This window comes from Mobula birostris, chromosome 3 (genome assembly GCF_030028105.1).
Source record: "Mobula birostris isolate sMobBir1 chromosome 3, sMobBir1.hap1, whole genome shotgun sequence".
NCBI classification, from domain to species: Eukaryota; Metazoa; Chordata; class Chondrichthyes; order Myliobatiformes; family Myliobatidae; genus Mobula; species Mobula birostris.
This window is the reverse complement of record NC_092372.1, coordinates 27924157-27945353: the sequence shown is the minus strand read 5'-3', so window position 1 is coordinate 27945353 and position 21197 is coordinate 27924157. Positions and strand designations below refer to the sequence as shown.

Genomic DNA, 21197 nt, shown 5'->3' with positions numbered 1-21197 from the left:
ATTTTGTCTCTTGTCCTCTCCTGGAGGACAATATATCTGAAAAGTTAACTGGACGGGGAGGGTTCTTCACGAAAGATGCTCCCTCCTTGAATCACCTCCTTTTGAAGGTGTCCTTAATGATAAGGAAGCTAGTGTCCACGATGGAGCTTCTTCAACTTTTTTCGATCTAGTCTCATACTGAATAATTTTAAATAATTCCTTTCATTATTTCAGTCCCTTTAGGTACCATTAATTCAGTACTAAGGAATTTCTATATCAAAGAACTGGTCTGGGATGACATTTTACATCAGGCACAGGCTACCCCAATACAGGGTTTATAGATGAAGGAAGTCACCTCATACTGGTTAACGTGCATCACTCACAGTAACTTATCTCCCCATTTCTGGGACCTTGCCGTGTACTAACTGGTTATAGCATTTCTCTGTGCATATGCAGACTGCTTCAAAACCACTCTATTCTCCAAGCAGCATTTTTAAATCGACAGGAAAGAAACATCATATCTTTAATTATATCTTCCACATTGCGTCCTCTTACCTTGGATGTGGACCATTTTCTTTAGCATGGAATTTAAAGTAAGAGTGCATTTCTTCACCATTTACACCTCGGACTTCAACTACTGCACAGAGTCTTGTCATCTTCAGAAGTTTTCTGATGACTCTGCCATAGTTGGATGCATCAGTAAGGGAGATGAGGCTGAGTACAGGGCTACTGTAGGAAACTCTGTCACATGGTGTGAGCAGAATTATCTGCAGCTTAATGTGAAAAAGACTAAGGAGCTGGTGGTAGACCTGAGGAGAGCTAAGGCACCGGTGACCCCTGTTTCCATCCAGGGGGCCAGTGTGGACATGGTGGAGGATTACAAATACCTGGGGATACGAATTGACAATAAACTGGACTGGTCAAAGAACACTGAGGCTGTCTACAAGAAGGGTCAGAGCCGTCTCTATTTCCTGAGGAGACTGAGGTCCTTTAACATCTGCCAGACGATGCTGAGGATGTTCTACGAGTCTGTGGTGGCCAAGTGTGATCATGTTTGCTATTGTGTGCTGGGGCAGCAGGCTGAGGGTAGCAGACACCAATAGAATCATCAAACTCATTCATAAGGCCAGTGATGTTGTGGGGATGGAACTGGACTCTCTGACAGTGGTGTCTGAAAAGAGGATGCTGTCGAAGTTGCATACCATCTTGGACAATGTCTCCCATCCACTACATAATGTACTGGTTGGGCACAGGAGTACATTCAGCCAGAGACTCATTCCACCGAGATGCAACACAGGGTGTCATAGGAAGTCATTCCTGCCTGTGGCCATCAAACTTTACAACTCCTCCCTTGGAGGGTCAGACACCTTGAGCCAATAGGCTGGTCCTGGACTTATTTCCTAGCATAATTTACATATTACTATTTAACTATCTATGGTTTTATTACTATTTATTATTTATGATGCATCTGTAACGAAAACCAATTTCCCCCGGGATCAATAAAGTATGACAATGATTTTGATATGCTTTGTTTTTCTTGGAGAGGCAGAAAGATAGTCAGATTTTCTTACTGCATTCCTAGTTAAAAGAATTATTTGGTTAAAAAGTACATCATCTAACTGCTGAATACTCACCGAGTACAGATGTGGTAATTTTCATTAATGGAAATTACCCTGTTGCTCAGTAGACCTCCAGTCCGATCCAGTTCCACTTTCCAGTCAACTTTGGTTTCAAACATTACAGTTGGTGGTTCTTCAGCTGCTCCAGGACCAACTGGCAGAAAGAGCAATTAACCTCTTGTACTTCTGACAATTAAATACTACTCATCACTTTCCTTTTAATTGCACTATATAACTCAGAAACAACACAGGAACTGATAATATGCAATTCTTTTACAAAAAGTTACAACTTAAATTTCAACAGGATCAAAGAAATAATGGGCCAACAAGGGGAAAAAACTGCCTTAATAATTGCAAAACTATTAGAATATGCAAAGGCAGGGAAGTCTATGAAGATAAGGTGGCTACATGAAGCTGTTAATAACCGAATAACAACTTCATCACAACTTCAAAGCAAATCTCCTCTGGCATTCAGGGCTGTCAGTCTGCATGCATATATCCAAAGATTATTACTTTTTCTTCTCCAATATACACATATTTTCATGAGATTAAAACCTTCCCTTTGCACTTTCATGATTACTTATCGCATATTTTTTTCTTTGGTGCCATGTGCAACACCCTATTTATAGACTTTGATCAATACATACTTTTTACACCAGCCTTCATGCGCCAGTCAAGGAGCAAGTAAAATTAATCAATTAAGATAGATACTATAAAACTATGAATAACTGAATAACTGTTAAGTAACTTGATTGCCTATTTGGTATGTATGCCACAAAAATCTTATTTGCTTTTCCATTACTTTGGCCCAAGCACATCATATAATTAAAATTAGACAGACGCGAGGTTTGAAAGGTATGAGAACACAAGGCTGAGTGAGGACAATGAACTAGCTCTTCCTCCAACCCTTTCTTATACTGGCTATCTCCTTTCCAACTTTCAGTTCAGATATAGGGTCTCAACCCAAAACTTAGGCTGTTCATTTCCCTCTGAAGATGCTTCCTGACATGCTGAAATCCTCCAACATCTTGATTCACAAGCTAGCTGTTGTTTACCCAAGAACTCTGCAGGTCACAATGCTGGAGAAGAATTTGGGTGTATAGTCTGCTATGTACCACAGTACAGGTCCTGCCCAGCTTACCAGCACCCAACATATGTAGAGCCCATGCACAAGAACAAGTGTTTGGGAGACCAGTGTGACAGATTTGCCAGAGGCCGAAGGGCAGTTGGCATTTTCTCTCATGGAGGAATCTCCATGTTCCGCCATTTCTGATTTGTGAACTGTTTGGGTCATGAACAATTCACAGGAACAGAGCCCTGCTGTAAAAATACATGCCAATAGAAAATTGGAGCCATACAATAATACTGCTTAAATTTCAGGACTCCATTTGGATTTAAAGTACTAGCCTGGTACTATCTGGATCAAAGGAGAATTGATAATACAGTTTAAGAGTATAAGATTGGGAACACCTTGCACCAGAGAATGCCCAAAGATATCCAATGGAAGCTCTAAAAAAAATTCTAAGAATAGTCTGAATAACTGTCAGCATTCTCCAAAAGGGAGTTGGCAGGATAATGCTCCACCCAGCCTGCACCTCAATCATCAACCTTCCTGTAGCTGCACCCAGACTGATTAGTGGGACAGTACAGGGATCTATGCTTGGCCCACATGTTGGCCAAGGGGACTACCTGTCATAATACCAAATGCACTAATGACACTAGATGGGATTGAGAACAGGCAAGAGGACATAGAACCTTCAAGGGGATTTTAAAAAACAATTGAGTGGTAAGAACAGATACAATATCATGTGGAAAAAAATGAAGTTAATTACTTTGGTGCACACAAAAAGAGTCAGAGATCAAATAGACCAGGCCTGTATTTGAGTTTCCAGGAATGGCAGATCTTATTATAACTTTAAATTCTTACAACTCAGCAGACTGCATATAATAAGCTGTCTAGAACCAAGGGTCACAGTATTGGGGTAATGAATACAACATTTAGGAGAGGTGCTTTAAGAATTTCCCCCGACACACACACACACACACACACAGGAGAGAGAGGAGAACCTTTTGAATTCTTTATCTCAATGAGCCTTCATTACCGTATCAAGTTCAATTGATATGACAGATTCTTAACCTCACAATCCACTTTTTTATGATCTTACACCGACCTCACTGTATTTTCTGTAGCTGTTACACTTTATTCTGCATTGTTATTGTTTTACTTTGTTTTAGCTCATTGCATTGTGTAATAATTTGACCTTTATGAACATTGCGCGAGATGAGCTTTTCAATGCATCCTGGTACATGTGACAATAATAAAATAATTCTGATTCAAAACTGATGAACAGATACAGATAGATATTCAGACATCTCTAGATTCCCTTAATAAATAGTCTTCCACCACCAAGCTCACGATCTCTTTTCACTACTGCCACTAGGAAGGTGGTACAAGAGCCTTAGGACTCACACGATCAAGTTCAAGAACAGTTACTAACCGTAAACCGTCAGGTTCTTGAACCAAAGGGGATACCTTCACACAACTTCACTTGCCCCATCACTGAAATATTTCCACAACCTATGGACTCACATTCAAGGCCTCTTCATCTCATATTCACGATACTTATTGCTCATTTATTATAATTTCTCTCTTTGCTGTACTTGCACAGCTGGTTGTCTTTTGTTCACTGCTGGAACACCCAAGTTGAAACAGTCTTTCATGCATTCTATTGTGGATTTATTGAGTATACCCACAAGGAAATCAACCTCAGGGTTGTATATGGAGACATAATGTACTTTAATAATAAGTTCACTTTTGAACTTTGAAATGGGAAAATGCCTTGTAGTAGGTCAGTCATGGTTTTAAATGAACAACACAATAGGCTCAAAAAAAGGGCTAAATGGCCTTTTTCTCCTCCCATTTCTTATTTAATTGTAGGTCTCCAACCCACTTCCTTACTGCTAGTGACTTCTGAGTCAAGTGCTGCAGTTCCTAACATGCTACATCATTTTTAAATATCCCTAATTTTGAAGATAGTTTATACTGTTTAAATTACAGCAAAATATTAATATAAATTTAGTGAAAGTACATTATATTTCTGTAGAAACATAGAAAACCTAAGCACAATACGGGCCCTTTGGCACACAATGCTGCGCCAAACATATACTTATTTTAGAAATTACCTAGGGTTACCCATAGCCGTCTATTTTTCTAAGCTCCATGTATCTATTCAGGAGTCTCTTAAAAGACCCTGTCGTATCTGCCTCCATCACCATCGCCGGCAGCCCATTCCACACACTCACCACACTCTGCATTAAAAAAAAACTTGCCCCTGACATCTCCTCAGTACCTACTTCCAAGCACCTTAAAACTGTGCCCTCTCGTGTTAGCCATTTCAGCCCTGGGAAAAAGCCTCTGTGACTATCCACACCATCAATGTCTCTCATCATCTTGTACACCTCTATCAGGTCACCTCTCATCCTCTGTCGCTCCGAGGAGAAAAGGCCAAGTTCACTCAACCTATTCTCATAAGGCATGCTCCCCAATCCAGGCAACATCCTTGTACATCTCCTCTGCACCCTTTCTATAGCTTCCACATGCTTCCTGTAGTGAGGCAACCAGAACTGAACATAGTACTCCAAGTGGGGTCTGACCAGGGTCCTATAAAGCTGTAACATTATGTCTTGGCTCTTTAACTCAATCCCACGGTTGATGAAGGCCAATGCACTATATGCCTTCTTAACCACAAAGTCAACCTGCACAGCAGCTTTGAGTATCATATGGACTCTGACCCCAAGATCCCACCGATCCTCCACACTGCCAAGAATCTTACCATTAATACCATATTCTGCCATCATATTTGACCTACCAAAATGAACCACCTCACTCTAACCCGGGTTGAACTCCATTTGCTACTTCTCAGCCCAGTTTTGCATCCTATCGATGTCCCGCTGTAACCTCTGACAGCCCTCCACACTATCCACAACACCCCAACCTTGTCTCATCAGCAAATCTTCTAACCCATCCCCCCACTTCCTCATCCAGGTCATTTATAAAAATCACGAAGAGAAGGGGTCCCAGAACAGATCCCTGAAGCACACCACTGGTCACCGACCTCAACGCAGAATATGACCTGTCTACAACCATTCTTTGCCTTCTGTGGACAAGCCAATTCTGGATCCACAAAGCAAGGTCACCTTGGATCCCATGCTTCCTTACTTTCTCAATAGGGCTTGCATGGGGGCATGGGGTACCTTATTAAATGCTTTGCTGAAATTCATATATACTACATCTACTGCTCTACCTTCATCAATGTCTTTAGTCACATTCTCAAAAAAATACCACCAGGCTCGTAAGGTACAACCTGCCTTTGACGAAGCCATACTAACCATTCCTAATCATATTATGCATCTCCAAATATTCATAAATCCTGCCTCTCAGGATCTTCATCAACTTACCAACCACTGAAGTAAGACTTACTGGTCTAATTTCCTGGGCTATCTCTACTCCCTTTCTTGAATAAGGGAACAATATCTGCAACCCTCCAATCCTCTGGAACCTCTTCTGTCCCCACTGATGATGCAAAGGTCATTGCCAGAGGATCAGCAATCTCCTCCCTTGCTTCCCACAGTAGCCTGGGGTATCTCTCATCCAGTCCCAGTGATTTATCCAACTTGATGCTTTCCAAAAACTCCAGCATATCCTCTTTCTTAATGTCTATATGCTTAAGCTTTTCAGTCTACTGTAAGTCATCCCTACAATCACCAAGGTCCTTTTCCGTGGTGAATACTGAAACAAAGTATTCATTAAGTACCTCCACTGTCTCCTCCGGTTCCATACACACTTTTCCACTGTCACACTTGATAGGTCCTATTCTCTCACGTCTTATCCTCTTGCTCTTCACATACTTGTAGAATGCCTTGGGGTTTTCCTTAATCCTGCTCTCCAAGGCCTTCTCATGGCCCCTTCTGGCTCTCCTAATTTCATTCTTATGCTTCTTCTGGCTAGCCTTATAATCTTCTAGGTCTCTGTCATTACCTAGTTTTTTTGAACCTTTCGTAAAGTTTTCTTTTCTTCTTGACTAGATTTTCAGCAGCCTTTGTAAGCCAGGAAAAAAGGAAAATAAAAACTTAAACTAAACTTAGTTTTATAAAGAAGGTCACCAACTTCACTCAAATGAATAATATGTACGGCAAATGGATTGCAGTTCCCTTAGAAACTGCCACCCACCTCAGAGGGTGATGCAGCCAAATCTCTCACTTGAGGTACGTACATTTAACTATATTTTTGCCAATGACGAGTGTATTTTACTCTATTTCTGAAGTTTTTATTTAGATTTGTTGCTTAAACGAGGTGCAATTGTCACTTGAAAGATTAGTGTTCTACTGATATGTCGAGTTACCTTCCAAATAGAACATTAAATGGTAAACACAAGACGAGACCCTTCAGCCCACAATGTCTGTGCAGATCATGATGCCAATCCAAACTAATCCTATTTGTCTGAAGTTGGTGTGTATCCCTCCAGGCCCTGCCCGTCTCGATGCCTCTTGCTCCTCTTCCTTTGGCAGCACACCATGGCCTCATCCTCTGCTACCTCCCACTCTGTAAAACTGCAATTAACCTCATAGAATGATAGCACAAATTCAAGACTGAAATCACAGACAAGTAAGAGTGTTCCATTTATCATATTTTATTTATGTAGAGAGGGAGACATCCGTTTATGTTTCGGTCTTTAACTTCAAGCTCCAGTTTCTGCTACCTTTCTTCCAAATGTCATGTTTCTTGCAACAACCTAATAAAGATAGGGGAGTGCAAGTAATACTCTAACATGCTGCACCAAAATCAAGATTTTAGTATGATTAAAACACAAGACTCAGAATTCCAATTGTGTATTGTACTTTTTGCCTGATATTGGAGGGGAGCCCAGATTCTTCAGAAATCAGCTTTTCTCTAAATTAAGATTTTATCATGACATTTTAGGTTTCCACACCCGAAGCACACATTCATTTTTTGTTCATGGCACTGAATTATCTCTGCCCTAGTTTTGTCAGCAAAGTTGCTGTCACTACTTGTACTCATATTTAGATGATGTTTGTAAAAATGAAAAGTGATCTGTCTCAGCATGTCTAGCTGCAGCCTCCAGACTGGGGCAGTGGATAATTTTAAAACTGCATCAAGCTGCTCCACAAAGTCAAAAGGACATGGTAAAGTAAATACAGCATAGCCTAAAATATGCCAGAGCATTTTCACTTAAACTAGTTCAATCTATTATATTATGTAAAAACAGAGAAGGAAAGGATTTACGAGGCATTACCTTTAAGACCACCTGTTGTGCCAACATAGGAGAAAGCAAACAAACATTTTAAAGAAGTTGGATTCAAACAATGGTGAACTATCCCTCGGATCAACTGAAAGATAAAAACAAAGATGTTTGCAGTGAGTATATGAAATTATATTGATTTCGGGAGGGAGGGATGGGAGGAGGAAAGGAAAGATCAGAGACAAGGATGAATTATACGATCTTATCCATTCCCAAGTCTGAAAGACTGACATTCAAATATTAAGTGACTGAATTGATTCCTTTAAAAAAAAAGCTATATTTATAAGCAAAAATAGTTCACACAAATAACCAATTTTCCATCCTCAAAAAAGAAAAAAGACTTTGCTGTTTACAAATAATACCCCACGACCCCCTTTGGCCCCAATTCCCTGACAAACAGCAAAATCTAAGTTCTTCCAGATTGGTCCAGAGAATCCCTCAATAACTCATCATCTAATAATTCACCATCTCTGGAGGATATCACCTTTAACCTTCCTTGGCACAAATGATACATGCACCTATTTGCCCATTTCTCTATGGAACAATGCAGGCATTCACTTTGTTCCTTAATATTCTTTCCTCTGCAGCATGCACTACTCAAATACTATCAGACATCACATCAAATGTGACTTGCACATGTTCTGTGAGGAGGAATTAGGAAATCTAAATGAGGTAAAGATGCTATCAACTTGCCGTACTGTGCAAAAGTCTTAGATACCCTAGAGTTTTTAAATATAATTTTCGTTTTAGATGTTTATTTTTTGTCTTTTGCATTAGTGTCAGTAGAAATGAACAAAATTTTAGATTTCCAAACATTAACTTTCCAAAAAAAATTAAGTGTTAGAGAATTTTTTGTATTTTATTAAAGAAAGCAACATATTAAGTAATAGACCATTTTTCAAATAAAAAAATGATCACTTTGTAAGTATATAAACAAGTGCATGATTAAACAAAAATAACAAACAGGTGCTAATGATCAATCATATAATGAGTTGAATGAACTAAACTGATTAACTGAAACAGAAATGGGTGTAAAAGGGATCAAACTGGTTGAAGGACAACCAAACTAAAAGGTGAGGGTGTGACAGATGTGACAGTTTAACCTTCAAATCATCAATTCTTACACCATAGCAAGAGTGAGTATAGCAATAAGATACAAGGTGCTCATCCTATATCAGCAAGGTCTCACCCAAGAAGAAATTTTGTGGGTGATTGGAGTTTCAAGATATGTTGTCTAAGCTCTTCCAAAGCAGCACAAAGAAACGGGCAAGGTTCAGGAACAGAAATACAGTGGCTGGCCATGGAAACTGAGTGCGGCAGACAAGAGAAACATCAAAATGAGGTCCCTTCACAATCAGAAGTCTATCAGCTCTGAACTCACAGAAACTACTGGAACCCAAATACATCCCTCCATAGTCTGGAGAAATCTTGTCAAAAGTAGTCTTCGTGGAAGAGTTTCTACCAAAAAGTCAATCCTTTGAAGTGGAAACAAAGTCCCAAGGTTCACCTACACACCAAAAAAAAATGCAAGGACTGGGGTGCGGAACAATGGCAGCAAGTGCTGTAGACTTGCGAGTTGAAACTTGAAACAGAAGGCAGCTTGTCTGCAGAAGAGCTGGGTAGTGCCACATGGATGCGTGTTTGCAGCCAATAGTGAAGCACAGCGGAGATTCCCTGCAGGTCTGGGGCTGCTTTTCTGCAAATGGAGTTGGTGATCTGGTCAGAATTAATAGAATCCTCAATGCAGAGAACACCAAACAGATTCTATTCCTTCACACAGTACCACCAAGGAGATGTCCGATTGGTCCCAACTTCAATCTGCAGCATGGACAATGACCCCAAACACATGGCCAAGGTCATAAGGAACTACCTTCTGCAAGAACAGGGAGCTCTGCAACAGATGGCATGGCTTTCACAGAGCTCTGATCTTAACATCAAAGCCATCTGGATTACCTGGAGAGACAGAAGCAAGCAAGACAGTCAAAGTCTGCAAAAGGATTGTGGAAAGGTCTCCAAGATGCTTGAAACAACCAACAAACCAATTTTCTGATAAAACTATGTACCCAAGAGAACTGATGCAGTTTTAAAGGCAAAGGATGGTCACACCAAATATCGATTTGATTTAGCTTTTTAAAAAAACTAAGTATTTCAGAACCAAGTATCAAATCAAATATAAAAATAAAAGGGGGCGGGTTGATGCTGCTTGTGCATGGGGGGGGGAGGAGAATTCGGGGTCGATTGGGGTCGACTGGCCTGAAACGTCGACTGTTTACTCTTTTCCATAGATGCTGCCTGGCCTGCTGAGTTCCTTCAGTATTTATGTGTTGCTTCACTTTACATAATTTCTTCACACAGGCCTAAAACTTGCACAGTACTATGTGGATTCACTTCTACGTCATTAAAAGTAATAATGCTTTAATGAAGGGGAAAAAAAAAATACTGCAGAGCTCATTTCTAGATGAGCGGAGTTGAAATGCGGGAAGGAGAATATAGAAACCACAGGAACAGAGAGAGTGGCTGCAATAACGACAAGTTATTTATACTAGTACCTTTTATATAGATGCATCAAGGCATTTCACAGAAGCACTGCCAGAAATAACTTAGGACCAAGCCACATCAAGTAAAAGTAGGTCAAGTCACTGAAGATTTGGTTTCAAACGGAGTGTCTTAGAGATGAGTGGAGAGGTTTGGTTTATATATCCTGGAGTTTATGGTTGAGACAGTGAGGCTGCAAAAATAAGATCTGCAGCATATGAAGCTCAGGAGAATAAGCGGAGATTTGATAGACATGTACAACATTTTGAGGGATCTAGTCAGGGTAAATGCAAGCAAGGTTTTTCACTGAGGTTGAATGAGACTACAACTGGAGGTCATAGGCTAAGGGTGAAAAATGAAGCATTTAAGGGGAATGCGAAGGGAAATTTCTTCAGTGGGTGGTGAGGGTGGATTGAGCTGCCAGTGGAAGTGGTGGATTTGGGTTTGATTTCAACATTTAAGAGAAGTTTGGATAAATATAGGGATGGGAGGGGTATGGAGGGCTATGGTCTGGGTATGGGTCACAAAGAGAGCGCTTCGCACAGGTCGAGGAGAGTTTAAAAAAGGAGCATTTCGCGGGGCTCATCACATTAGTGGCAGACCAATCGATTTGCGATTCATTAGCAGGACCAAACAAAAGCAAAGCAGGGTCAAAGCAGAGCGGCCATTGTGTGAGGGGACCAGTGTAGGAGTGGGAACTTGAGGCTTTGGCTCAAGAGGCTTCAGTGAGGATCAGGTAAGGATTTTACAGTGGTTGAATAAAAAGTCACTAAATTACAGCTAATTATATAAAGTAGGGGTGATGCAGGATCAGGTAATGTGCTGTAGTTGCATGGTGTGGGAGCTGGTGGACCCCATTGTGGTTCCTGGTGACCACATCTGCAGCAAGTGTTGGCTGCTCGAGGAACTCAGGCTCAAAGTTGATGACCTGGAATCTGAGCTTCAAACACTGCGGCACATCAGGGAGGGGGAAGAATTACCTGGATTCTCTGTTTCAGGGGGCAGTCACACCCATTAGATTATCTGCCTCAAATTCGGTCTCTGTTCAGGGACAAGAGGATGTGACTGTGAGTGAGGTGTGTAGTGGGATCAAAGAGACAGTGCTGGAGGAGCCTGAGCCCTTGAGCCTATCCAGCAGGTCTGAAATTCTTGTTCCCTGCGTGGATGAGAGTGGGGGCTGTAGGAAGGATGAGCAACCTAACTGTGGCACTGTAGTTCAGGGAGCCATTCACAAGGGGAGAGAGAAGAGAAGAGAAATGTAGTGGTAATTGCGGACAGTATAGTCAGGGGGATAGACAGAGTTCTCTGTCACGAGGATAGAGTGCCCTGAAGACCATGTTGCCCATCTGGTGTCTATGTTTGGGACACCTTATATGACCTGCAGAGGAATTTGCAGTGGGAGGGGAAAGATCCAGTTGTCGTGGTCCATGTGGGTACCAACAACATAGATAGAAAGCAGTTCTGCTGAGGGAATTTGAGCAGTTAGGGACCAAATTAAAAAGCAGAACCAAAAAAAGTTTGTATTCTCTGGATTACTACCCGAGCCATGTGCAAATTGGCAGAGGGTCAAGAAGATTAAAGAGTTAAATGCTTAAAAGAAAGGGAAGAAAGATTATGAAAATAAACTAGCACAAAATATAAAAATGGACGGTAAAAGTTTCTATAATTATATAAAGCGGAAAAGGGTGGCTACAATGAACGTAGGTTCTTTGGATGACAAGAAGGGGGAATTGATAGTGGGTAATAAGGAAATGGCAGAGGCTTTGAATGACTATTTTGTGTCTGTTTTCACAGTGGAGGACATGACTAACATGCCAAAGAGAGATGTTATAGATGCGACGGAAGATGAGGCTCTTTATACAATAAGCTATTACTAAAAAGGTAGCGCTGAGCAAACTTGTGGGCCTGAATATAGACAAGTCCCCTGGTTCTGATGGAATGCATCCCAGGGTACTGAAAGAAATGGTAGAAGTTACAGTAGAGGCTTTGGTAATAATTTATCAAAATGCCCTGAACTTGGGCAGGTCCTGGCAGATTGGAAGACGGTGAATGTCAAGACACTGTTAAAAAAAAAAAAAAAAAAGGATTTGGCAAAAGGCAGGTAACTATAGGCTAGGTAGTTTAACACCTGTAGTTGGGAAAATGCTTGAAGCTATCATTAAAGAATAAATAGCAAGGCATCTGGAAAGAAATGGATCCATCAGGCAGATGCAGCATGGATTCAGCAAAGGCAGGTCCTGTTTGACAAACTTACTGGAGTTCTTTGAGGATATAATGAGCGCTGTGGATGGAAGGGAACAGATGGACATTATTTACTTGGATTTCCAGAAGGTGTTTGATAAGGTGCTGCAAAAAGACTTATCCATAAGATAAGGATGCATAGAGTTGGGGGTGATGTACCAGCATGGATAGAAGATTGGTTAACTAATAGAAAGCAGAGAGTTGGGAACATGGATGTCACTCTGGTTGGCAACCAAAGGTGAGCAGTGTGTCACAGGGGTCAGTGCTGGGCCCACAATTGTTCACGATATATATTAATGATCTGAAGAGGGGACTGAGTATAGTGTATCTAAGTTTGCTGATGTACTAAATTGAGTGGAAAAGCAAATTGTGCAGAAGATGTGGAGAGTCTGCCGAGAGGTATATGCATCGCTTAATGTCCACGATACGTTCTGTGAAATCAGATGTTATGTGATTTGGACATTGTGCGAACACCATATTATATACTTTGCCTCTTGCTGCTGCTATCACTAGGAGTGGTTTTGCTGCGTTTAGAAGCCATGATGCACCTTACGGTAATATTTTCGAAAGATAATTAAACAGAGAGATAATGCTACTACACTCAAGAGACGTGCGATACTCGAGATTGGTTACGTCTGCTATGTAACGTTCTCTGATCAGGACTACGTACGTAATGCGATCCGACATTGTCCAAACGGACGTTAGGCGGCGCATACCTGTAGACAGGTTAAGTGAGTGGGAAAGGGTCTGGCAGATGGAGTACAATGTTGGTAAATGCGAGGTCATCTGCTTTGGAAGGAAAAATGGAAGAGCAGATTATTATTTAAATGGTCAAAGATTGCAGCATGCTGCTGGGCAGAGGGGCTTGGAAGTGCTTGTGCATGAATCACAAAAAGTTGGTTTGGAGGTGCAGCAGGCCATCAAGGAGGCAAATGCTAGAGGGATTGAATTTATGAGCAGGGAGGTTATGTTGCAACTGTACAGGGTGCTGGTGAGATCGCACCTGCAGTACTGTGTGCAGTTCTGGTCTCCTTGCTTAAGGATATACTGGCTTTGGAAGCAGTGCAGAGGAGGTTCATCTGAGATGAAGGGATTAGACCATGAGGAGTGACTGAGTCAGCTGGGTCTGTACTTCCTGGAATTCAGAAGAATGACAGGAGATCTTAGAGAAACAAAATTATGGAAGGTATAGATAAGGTAGAGGCAGTAAAGTTGTTTCCACTGGTAGGTGAGACTAGAACTAAGGGACATAGCCTCAAGATTTGGGGTAGTAGATTCAGGACGGAGATGAGGAGGAACTGCTTTTCCCAGAGAGCGGTGAATCTGTGGACCTCTGTCCAATGAAGCAGTGGAGGCTAGAGTAAGCCTTAATGCAGACTGACACAGGAAGCAGAGTTCCACTTCAGCTGGTAATAGAGGAAAGCACTAAAATAGGCAAATCCAGGAAATGACGTGTAGATCTTCCTCTCACCCTCACTGAGAAAATCTTAATATGCAAGCACTGATCGGTGGTCATTTACTAACCCTCCTATTTACCTGTGAATTATGTGCTGATGATTGTCTTGCGACACTGTTAGAAGTTAGGGCTTCAATACATCAAGATCATTTGAATCAGTATCATATTTTATTTCTACTGATAGATGATGTGATATTTCTTGCTTTGCAGCAGTACAGTGCAAAGACATTAAAAAAAAGCGGTAAATTACAAAAACAGTGCAAAAGGATAATGATGTCATGTTCAACAATCTGATGGCAGAGGAAAAGAAGCTGCTCCTAAACCACTGAGTGTTGATCTTTAGGTTCCTTCACCTCCTCCCTGCTGGTCATAACCAGATGAGGGCTTGTCCTGGAAGGCAGAGGCCCTCGATGATGTATTGCCTCTTGAAGATAGAGAGATGGTGCTGGCGGAATCTACGATCTTCCGGGCTATAGAACTTCTTGTTATCCTGTGCACTGGAGACTCCATACCAGGCTATGACTCAATCAGCATATGGCTGAAAGGAAAAAAAATGGAGACGATGTGGAATGGAAGGGTTAGACAGACCTTGTAGTAGGTTTAACAAGTCGGCACAACAGCATGGCTCAAAGGGCCTGTATTGTGCTGTAGGGTTCTATGTTCAGTCAGAATGCTCTCCACCATACATATATAGAAATTTGTAAGAATCTTTGGTGACATATCGAATCGTGTCAAGCTCCTAGCAATGTAGAGTCACCGGCATGCTCTTTTTGTAATAGTATCAACACATCAGGCCCAGGATTTATCTTCTTTAATGTTGAAGCCCAAGAACTTGAATCTTCTCATCCTTTTCACCACTAACTCCTCAATGAAAACTAATGTGTGTGCTCCTATGTTTCCCTTCCTCAAGTCCACAATCAGAACCTTGGTCTTCTGATGCTGAGTATGAGGTAATTTTTGCGACACCATTAAACCTGTCAATCTCTCACTCCTGTAAGCCTTCTCATCGCCAGCTAAGATTATACCACCAATAGTGGTGACATCAGAAAACTTGGATGGAGTTTGAGCTCTGTTAGACAAACAGTCATGAGCGTAGACAGTAGAGCAGTGGGCAAAGCACACGTCCTTGAAGTGCACTTGTGCTGATAGTCAGGAGATGATATTGCCAATCTGCACTGACAGTGGTCTGCCAAGGAAGTTGATGATCCAGTTGCAGAGGGAGGCTCGGAGGCCTGAGTTTGAAGCTTGGCAAACTGATTGTTTTGGATACAATCACATGGTCATATTTTCCCCTCATTTTGTTTTTAAAAATAAAATTGTTTTAATTATAAACAAGCATACTACATTTTGTGAACTTTACAGCAATAAAACTGGTTAGGTGTAGCCATCCTATCCAGTATCACTAGGTAGTCACCACATGCACATGATAGTTTTCCCACAGCAAGGAATAGTTTCAAACACGCCTACAAGGAAGTTTACTACAGAAGCATTTCAAAAACAGATAAGAGCAAAATAAAAAAAATACAAGGAATCCTTGCTTATTTACATTTGAAGCAGGAAATTTGATTCTTATTTACCCTTCGTGCATCTTCTTCCTTGGAATATCTTAAGCCAAACTGGAAGACCCGAAAATCTTTACAATAGAGAAGTAGCTTCTCAGGAATTCTGTTCTTTATAGCACCAGGTAGTAGAGGCTTCTTTTTGTCATCATAAACTTAAAAAAAAACATACATTAAAGTTATGCTTCATCCTGTAAGACTTAGTAGCACCTTTTACAGCTTCTTTTCAAAGAGCTTTTCAATCAAAATAGTACTTTTGAAGTTGATCCTGATATAGGTAGCCAAATCTGTGCTCAGCAAGTTGTTGCTTAATTTACTTTTAGTAATTTGCAATATGGGATTTAAAAAAAAGGGCCAATACCTCAAAGATGACATTTCCTGTTCATTTAAATAGCATCAGTCCACCTGAGAGGGTAGACAAGTCTTCCATCTAATGTCAAGGTTGAACAACAACCCTATGGTCACGATGAGGCCACTCTCAGGTTGGAGAAGCAACACTTCATTCCGTCTGGATAGCCTCCAAACTGATGGTATGACATTAATTTCTCTAATTTCTGGTAATAGAACCCCCGCACCCACCTCTTGCTTTATCCATTGCCCATACTTCTCCTTGTCATCTGCCCATCACCTCCCTCTGGTGTCCCACCTCCTCTTTTCTCCTATGGTCCAATGTACTGTCCTAACAGAATCTTTCTTCAGCCCTTTACCCCTTCCAACTAATATCTCCCATCTTCTCATTTCAGATGCCCCACCCACCTATCTTCCCCTCACATAGTTTCACTGGTCAGCTTGAACTCCTTCCCATCTCCTACCTTTTCCTGGCTTCTTCCCCCCTTCCCTTCCAGTCCTGATGAAGGGTCGCAGCACAAAATGTCAACTGCTAACATGAGCTGCCTAATCAGCTGAGTTCACCCAACATTTTGTATGCTTAACTCCAACATCACAACATTGCTTCAGTGCTGCATTGAAAAGTCAGCCAAGGTGTGCACGTTCAGATTTACGGAGTAGGACCTTTGATGTAGATTTGCCACAAACAACAATATTTGAAATGAATGACAAATGACAAATTTCCACTCTGTAAACTTAGCATTAATCAACAAAATACTTGACCATCAATTTCACTCCAGCAAGTCCAAGGGTTGAGAAACATGTGATTATTTCCTTTTAAAAATGCACAAAGAGTTTTGGCAACATTACACACTTACCCAACAACTAAAACTCTATTCTAACAAAAGTTCAAATTAAGAGCATCATGGTTTGTCAATTTGAGCTTTCCCAGCTCCTTACAGCACTGTCGTTCACTTGAAAACTACTAACTGACAAGTACGCAATGTGAAATGCCCAACAGTTTCTCCATGCTAATAAGCAAGAGCATACAGTAAAATAAAATCTACTTGACCACAATGAGAGACAGCAATTCCAAAAAGAAAAATCAATAATTTTATTTCATATTTGAAGTGTCTGCAGAATGCTACAAACACTCCCACTCAGCATGTCAGACTGCATCTGCAGACAGAGAAGCAATGCTTCAGGTCTGTAATGTTTCAGCGTAAACAGACAATTCAGTGAAGGCAGCCAACATCACCATCTTGGGCCATTCTGTCTTGGCCTTCATACCATAGGTATTCCAACTGTTCCTTCCAACTCGTCTCCTCGCTACAGTTTCCTGACTTCCTCCTCTACATTGGTGAGACCTGTCATAAATTGGGGACTGCTTTGTCAAGCACCTCCACACCATTGCCTAAAATGAAATTTCCCAGTGGCCAAACATTTTAATTTGGATTCCCGTTTCAACATGTCAATCCATGGCCTCCTCTTGTATCACATGGCCACTCTAAGGATGGAGAAGCAATACCTTGTATTCGGTCTGGATAGTCTCCAACCTGCTGGCATGAATGTGGATTTCTCCTTCTGGTAAAAAAAAAAATCCCTCCACCGCCCCCCTCTTCATTTATTCTCCACTGTGGCCTCTTATCTTTTCTCACCTGCCTATCCCTTCCCCCTGGGTCCCCTTCTCCTTCCCCTTCTCCAATGGTCCACTCTCCTCAAACAGATTTCTTTCTTCTCCAGCCCTTTATCTTTCCCACCCACCTAGCCTCACTTATCACCTTCTAGCTATTCTCCTTACCCTCCCCTCCACCGTTTAATTCTGGTGTCTTCCTCCTTTCTTTCCAGTGCTGAAGGGCCTCAGCCGGAAACAGCAACTGTTATTCATTTCCGTGGATGCTGCCTGACCTGCTGAGTTCCTCCAGCATTTTGTGTGGTTTGCTTGGCTGTGGACCAGAGGAGAAAGGGGAGGTGATAAGCAGTTAAGAGTCCACAGCGGGGAATAGCAGAGGGGGAGGGGGGAAAATGGGGGAAAAAAAAACTTACCAGAAGGAGAAAACAATATTCATGCCATCAGCTTGGAGGCTAACCAGACAGAATACAAGGTGTTGCTCTTCCTATGGTCCACTTTCCTCTCATGCCAGATTCCTTCCTCCTCAGTTTTTCATCCTTCCAACTCACCTGGCTTCACCTATCAGCTTCTTGCTATCCTCCTTCACTCCCCACACCGTTTTATTCTGCTGTCTTCCCTATTCATTTCCAGTTCTGAAGAAGGGTGTAACCATTTACTCATTTTTACGAATGCTGCCTGACCTGCTGAGTTCCGCCAACATTTTGTGTGTGTTGCCTTGGATTTCCAGCATCTGCAGATTTGCTTGTGTCTACAAGTTTCTGACTTTTCCTTGTTTTGAAAGAAAACTCCACCAGGGGTGCTGGGAGTGTGAGATACATTAGGGATATTGAAGGTACTCTTATATGGGAACATAGATAATAGTGATATAGAGTGGTATATGGGAGGAAAGGCTTAGGTTGAAAAGAAAAGGCTTGTTTTCTTTCCACACTCATTGCCTGATCTGCCGAGTATTCCCTGCATGTTTAATAAACCAGATATTTGTTATCACTATTATGTAAACATCAGAAGGTGCAAACACTCATGTACAGTACTTAAATGAAGGCTTCTTTTAATTGCAAGTTTAATTCCCCCCCCCCATAGATACAGACACACAATTCTGTAGTTCTTTGTGAAGAGCAAAATTTAGCTCACAAGTGACCAAAACATTTCAAACTTACTTCAACAAAGTTCAAGACAATTCTGAGAAAGAAGACAGAATTATATATTTTGTTATACACCCATGTAAACATATACAAATGCAATATCTGACCCTATTTTGTTATACACCCATGTAAACACAACCCATGGATCCTCTATTTTTAAGCAAAATGCATTTCTTGGGTGGTGTGTAAACAAATTTAATAGAACAAGGTCATTTCTTGCATTCTTTGCACTCAAAATATTCCTGTACATTCCCTTAAGATATGCTCCTTGAAGTTATCCCACAATACCAAGTTGCATGCCATCTTGGACAATGTCTCCCATCCACTACATAATGTACCAGTTGGGCACAGGAGTAGATTCAGCCAGAGACTCAGTCCACTGAGATGCAACACAGAGCGTCATAGGAAGTCATTCATGGCCTGTGGCCATCAAACTTTACAACTCCTCCCTTGGAGGGTCAGAATCCCTGAGCCAATGGGCTGGTCCTGGACTTATTTCCATCTGGCATAACTTACATATTATTTTTTTAATTATTTATGGTTTTATATTGCTATATTTATACTCTATTCTTGGTTGGTGCAACTGTAATGAAACCCAATTTCCCTCGGGATCAATAAAGTATGACTATGACTAATACTGTCCCTATAATGTAACTGCATAGTCCTCAGCAGGGAATGACAGCAGCCAGAGAGCACCAAAAGTATAAATATTAAGAACTACTGAACCAAGGCAGATGAAGCTGAGAAAAGCCAGCCATAATGTAACTGAATCACAGAAAATGCTTCATGGTGTAAGCCCTTTGTTCACCACACATAAAAGCAGTCACTAAGTAAACAATTCCAGACACCCCCTCCCCACAAACAAAAAAATATGCTGCATAGAATTTATTCCTTACATTACCTCCAAAGATCTGGTCCACACAAAGTAAGGATATGTCATTTTCACCCATCAGCTTATTCCTGTAGGCTTGTTCCTAAGACGTAAATTACAGGAAAGAAAATTTTACATAGTTATAACAAGGAGGGTAACCAGGCCAATGGTAAGATCATACTCAATCACAGCCACAATCTTAGATTAACAATCTTAGATAACTATCCTAGATAATTTCTACAAGTTTTCTAGTTGCATAACATACATTCATAGTGTACTTATGGCATTGCTTTTAGGTAACAAAGATAATAATATACTCAACACTAGCAGATCACTCATGTCTGCTCTGCTATTCAAAAAAAAGTTACAATTTCATCCGGGTCTCAGCTACACTTTCCTGCTTGTTCCCGACAAGCCTTTAGTCCAGTAGTCTATTTGACACTGTCCTGAAGTGACCAGTGACTCAAGCTCCACAACTCTGGAGTGGCCAGCCAAGATTCTGACTCAGAGGAAATTCTTCATCTCCATTTCAAATGGCTGACCCACTTTCCAAAACCACAAACCCCTAATTCTGGATAAGCCCTCCCCAACCCCCTATATTACCCCGTCACTGCACTCACTGTAAACACTTTCAACTACTTTTTAAACATGGTAAATACGTGCTGATATTTATGTATATGTGCACATTTTATTCCACATCTGTATTTTAAACTTTTAACTTTTTTTATATATCATTTGTTTGTTGAATGTTATTTTTTTTTGTCCTATGTCACACCCTGACCAACACACCACAGCAAGTTCCTGATACATGTATGGTGAATGAGTTTGATCTTTTGTCAGGGCAAATATCCTCCCTGCATCTATTCTGTCCAGTTCCCTCAAAAATTTTATGTTGTAATAAGATGACCTCTTGTTTATTTTATGATATTTTATTTAGAGAAACAGCACAGAACAGGCCCTTCCAGCCCAGTGAGCTGTGTCACCCAGCAATCAACCTATTTAACAGTAACCTAATCAATTTACAATGACTAGTTGACCTACTAAATAGTATGTCTTTGAACTGTGAGAGGAAATGGGAGCACCTGGCGGAAACCGATGCAGTCATAGAAAGAAAGTACAAATTCCTTGCAGTTACTAGAATGTTACCTGGGGTTCAGCACCTAAGTTACAGAGAAAGGTTGAACAAGTTGGGTCTTTATTCTTCGGAGCGTAGAAGGTTGAGGAGGAACTTGACAGAGGTATTTAAAATTATGAGGGGGATAGATAGAGTCGACGTGGATAGGCTTTTTCCATTGAGAGTAGGGGAGATTCAAACAACAGGACATGAGTTGACAGTTAGGGGGCAAAAGTTTAGGGGTAACACGAGGAGGAACTTCTTTACTCAGAGAGTGGTGGCTGTGTGGAACGGGCTTCCAGTAGAAGTGGTAGAGGCAGGTTCGATGTTGTTGTTTAAAGTTAAATTGAATAGCTATATGGACAGGAAAGGAATGGAGGGTTATGGGCTGAGTGCAGGTC

The 21197-nt window shown here is 41.1% G+C and overlaps 1 protein-coding gene across 2 annotated transcripts in view; it reads right to left on the bottom strand.

The window, feature by feature from the left end:
• mtmr12 (myotubularin related protein 12) overlaps nt 1–21197 on the bottom strand; it is a 101305-nt gene that overhangs the window by 36949 nt on the left and 43159 nt on the right. For both annotated transcript variants that reach the window (XM_072252375.1, XM_072252376.1), the window contains exons 4-7: nt 19713–19785; nt 15728–15864; nt 7913–8006; nt 1614–1752 (exon numbers count right to left, since the gene is read on the bottom strand). In XM_072252375.1, the coding sequence (XP_072108476.1) occupies nt 1614–1752; nt 7913–8006; nt 15728–15864; nt 19713–19785 (443 nt within the window). The remainder of the gene's footprint in view (nt 1–1613; nt 1753–7912; nt 8007–15727; nt 15865–19712; nt 19786–21197) is intronic.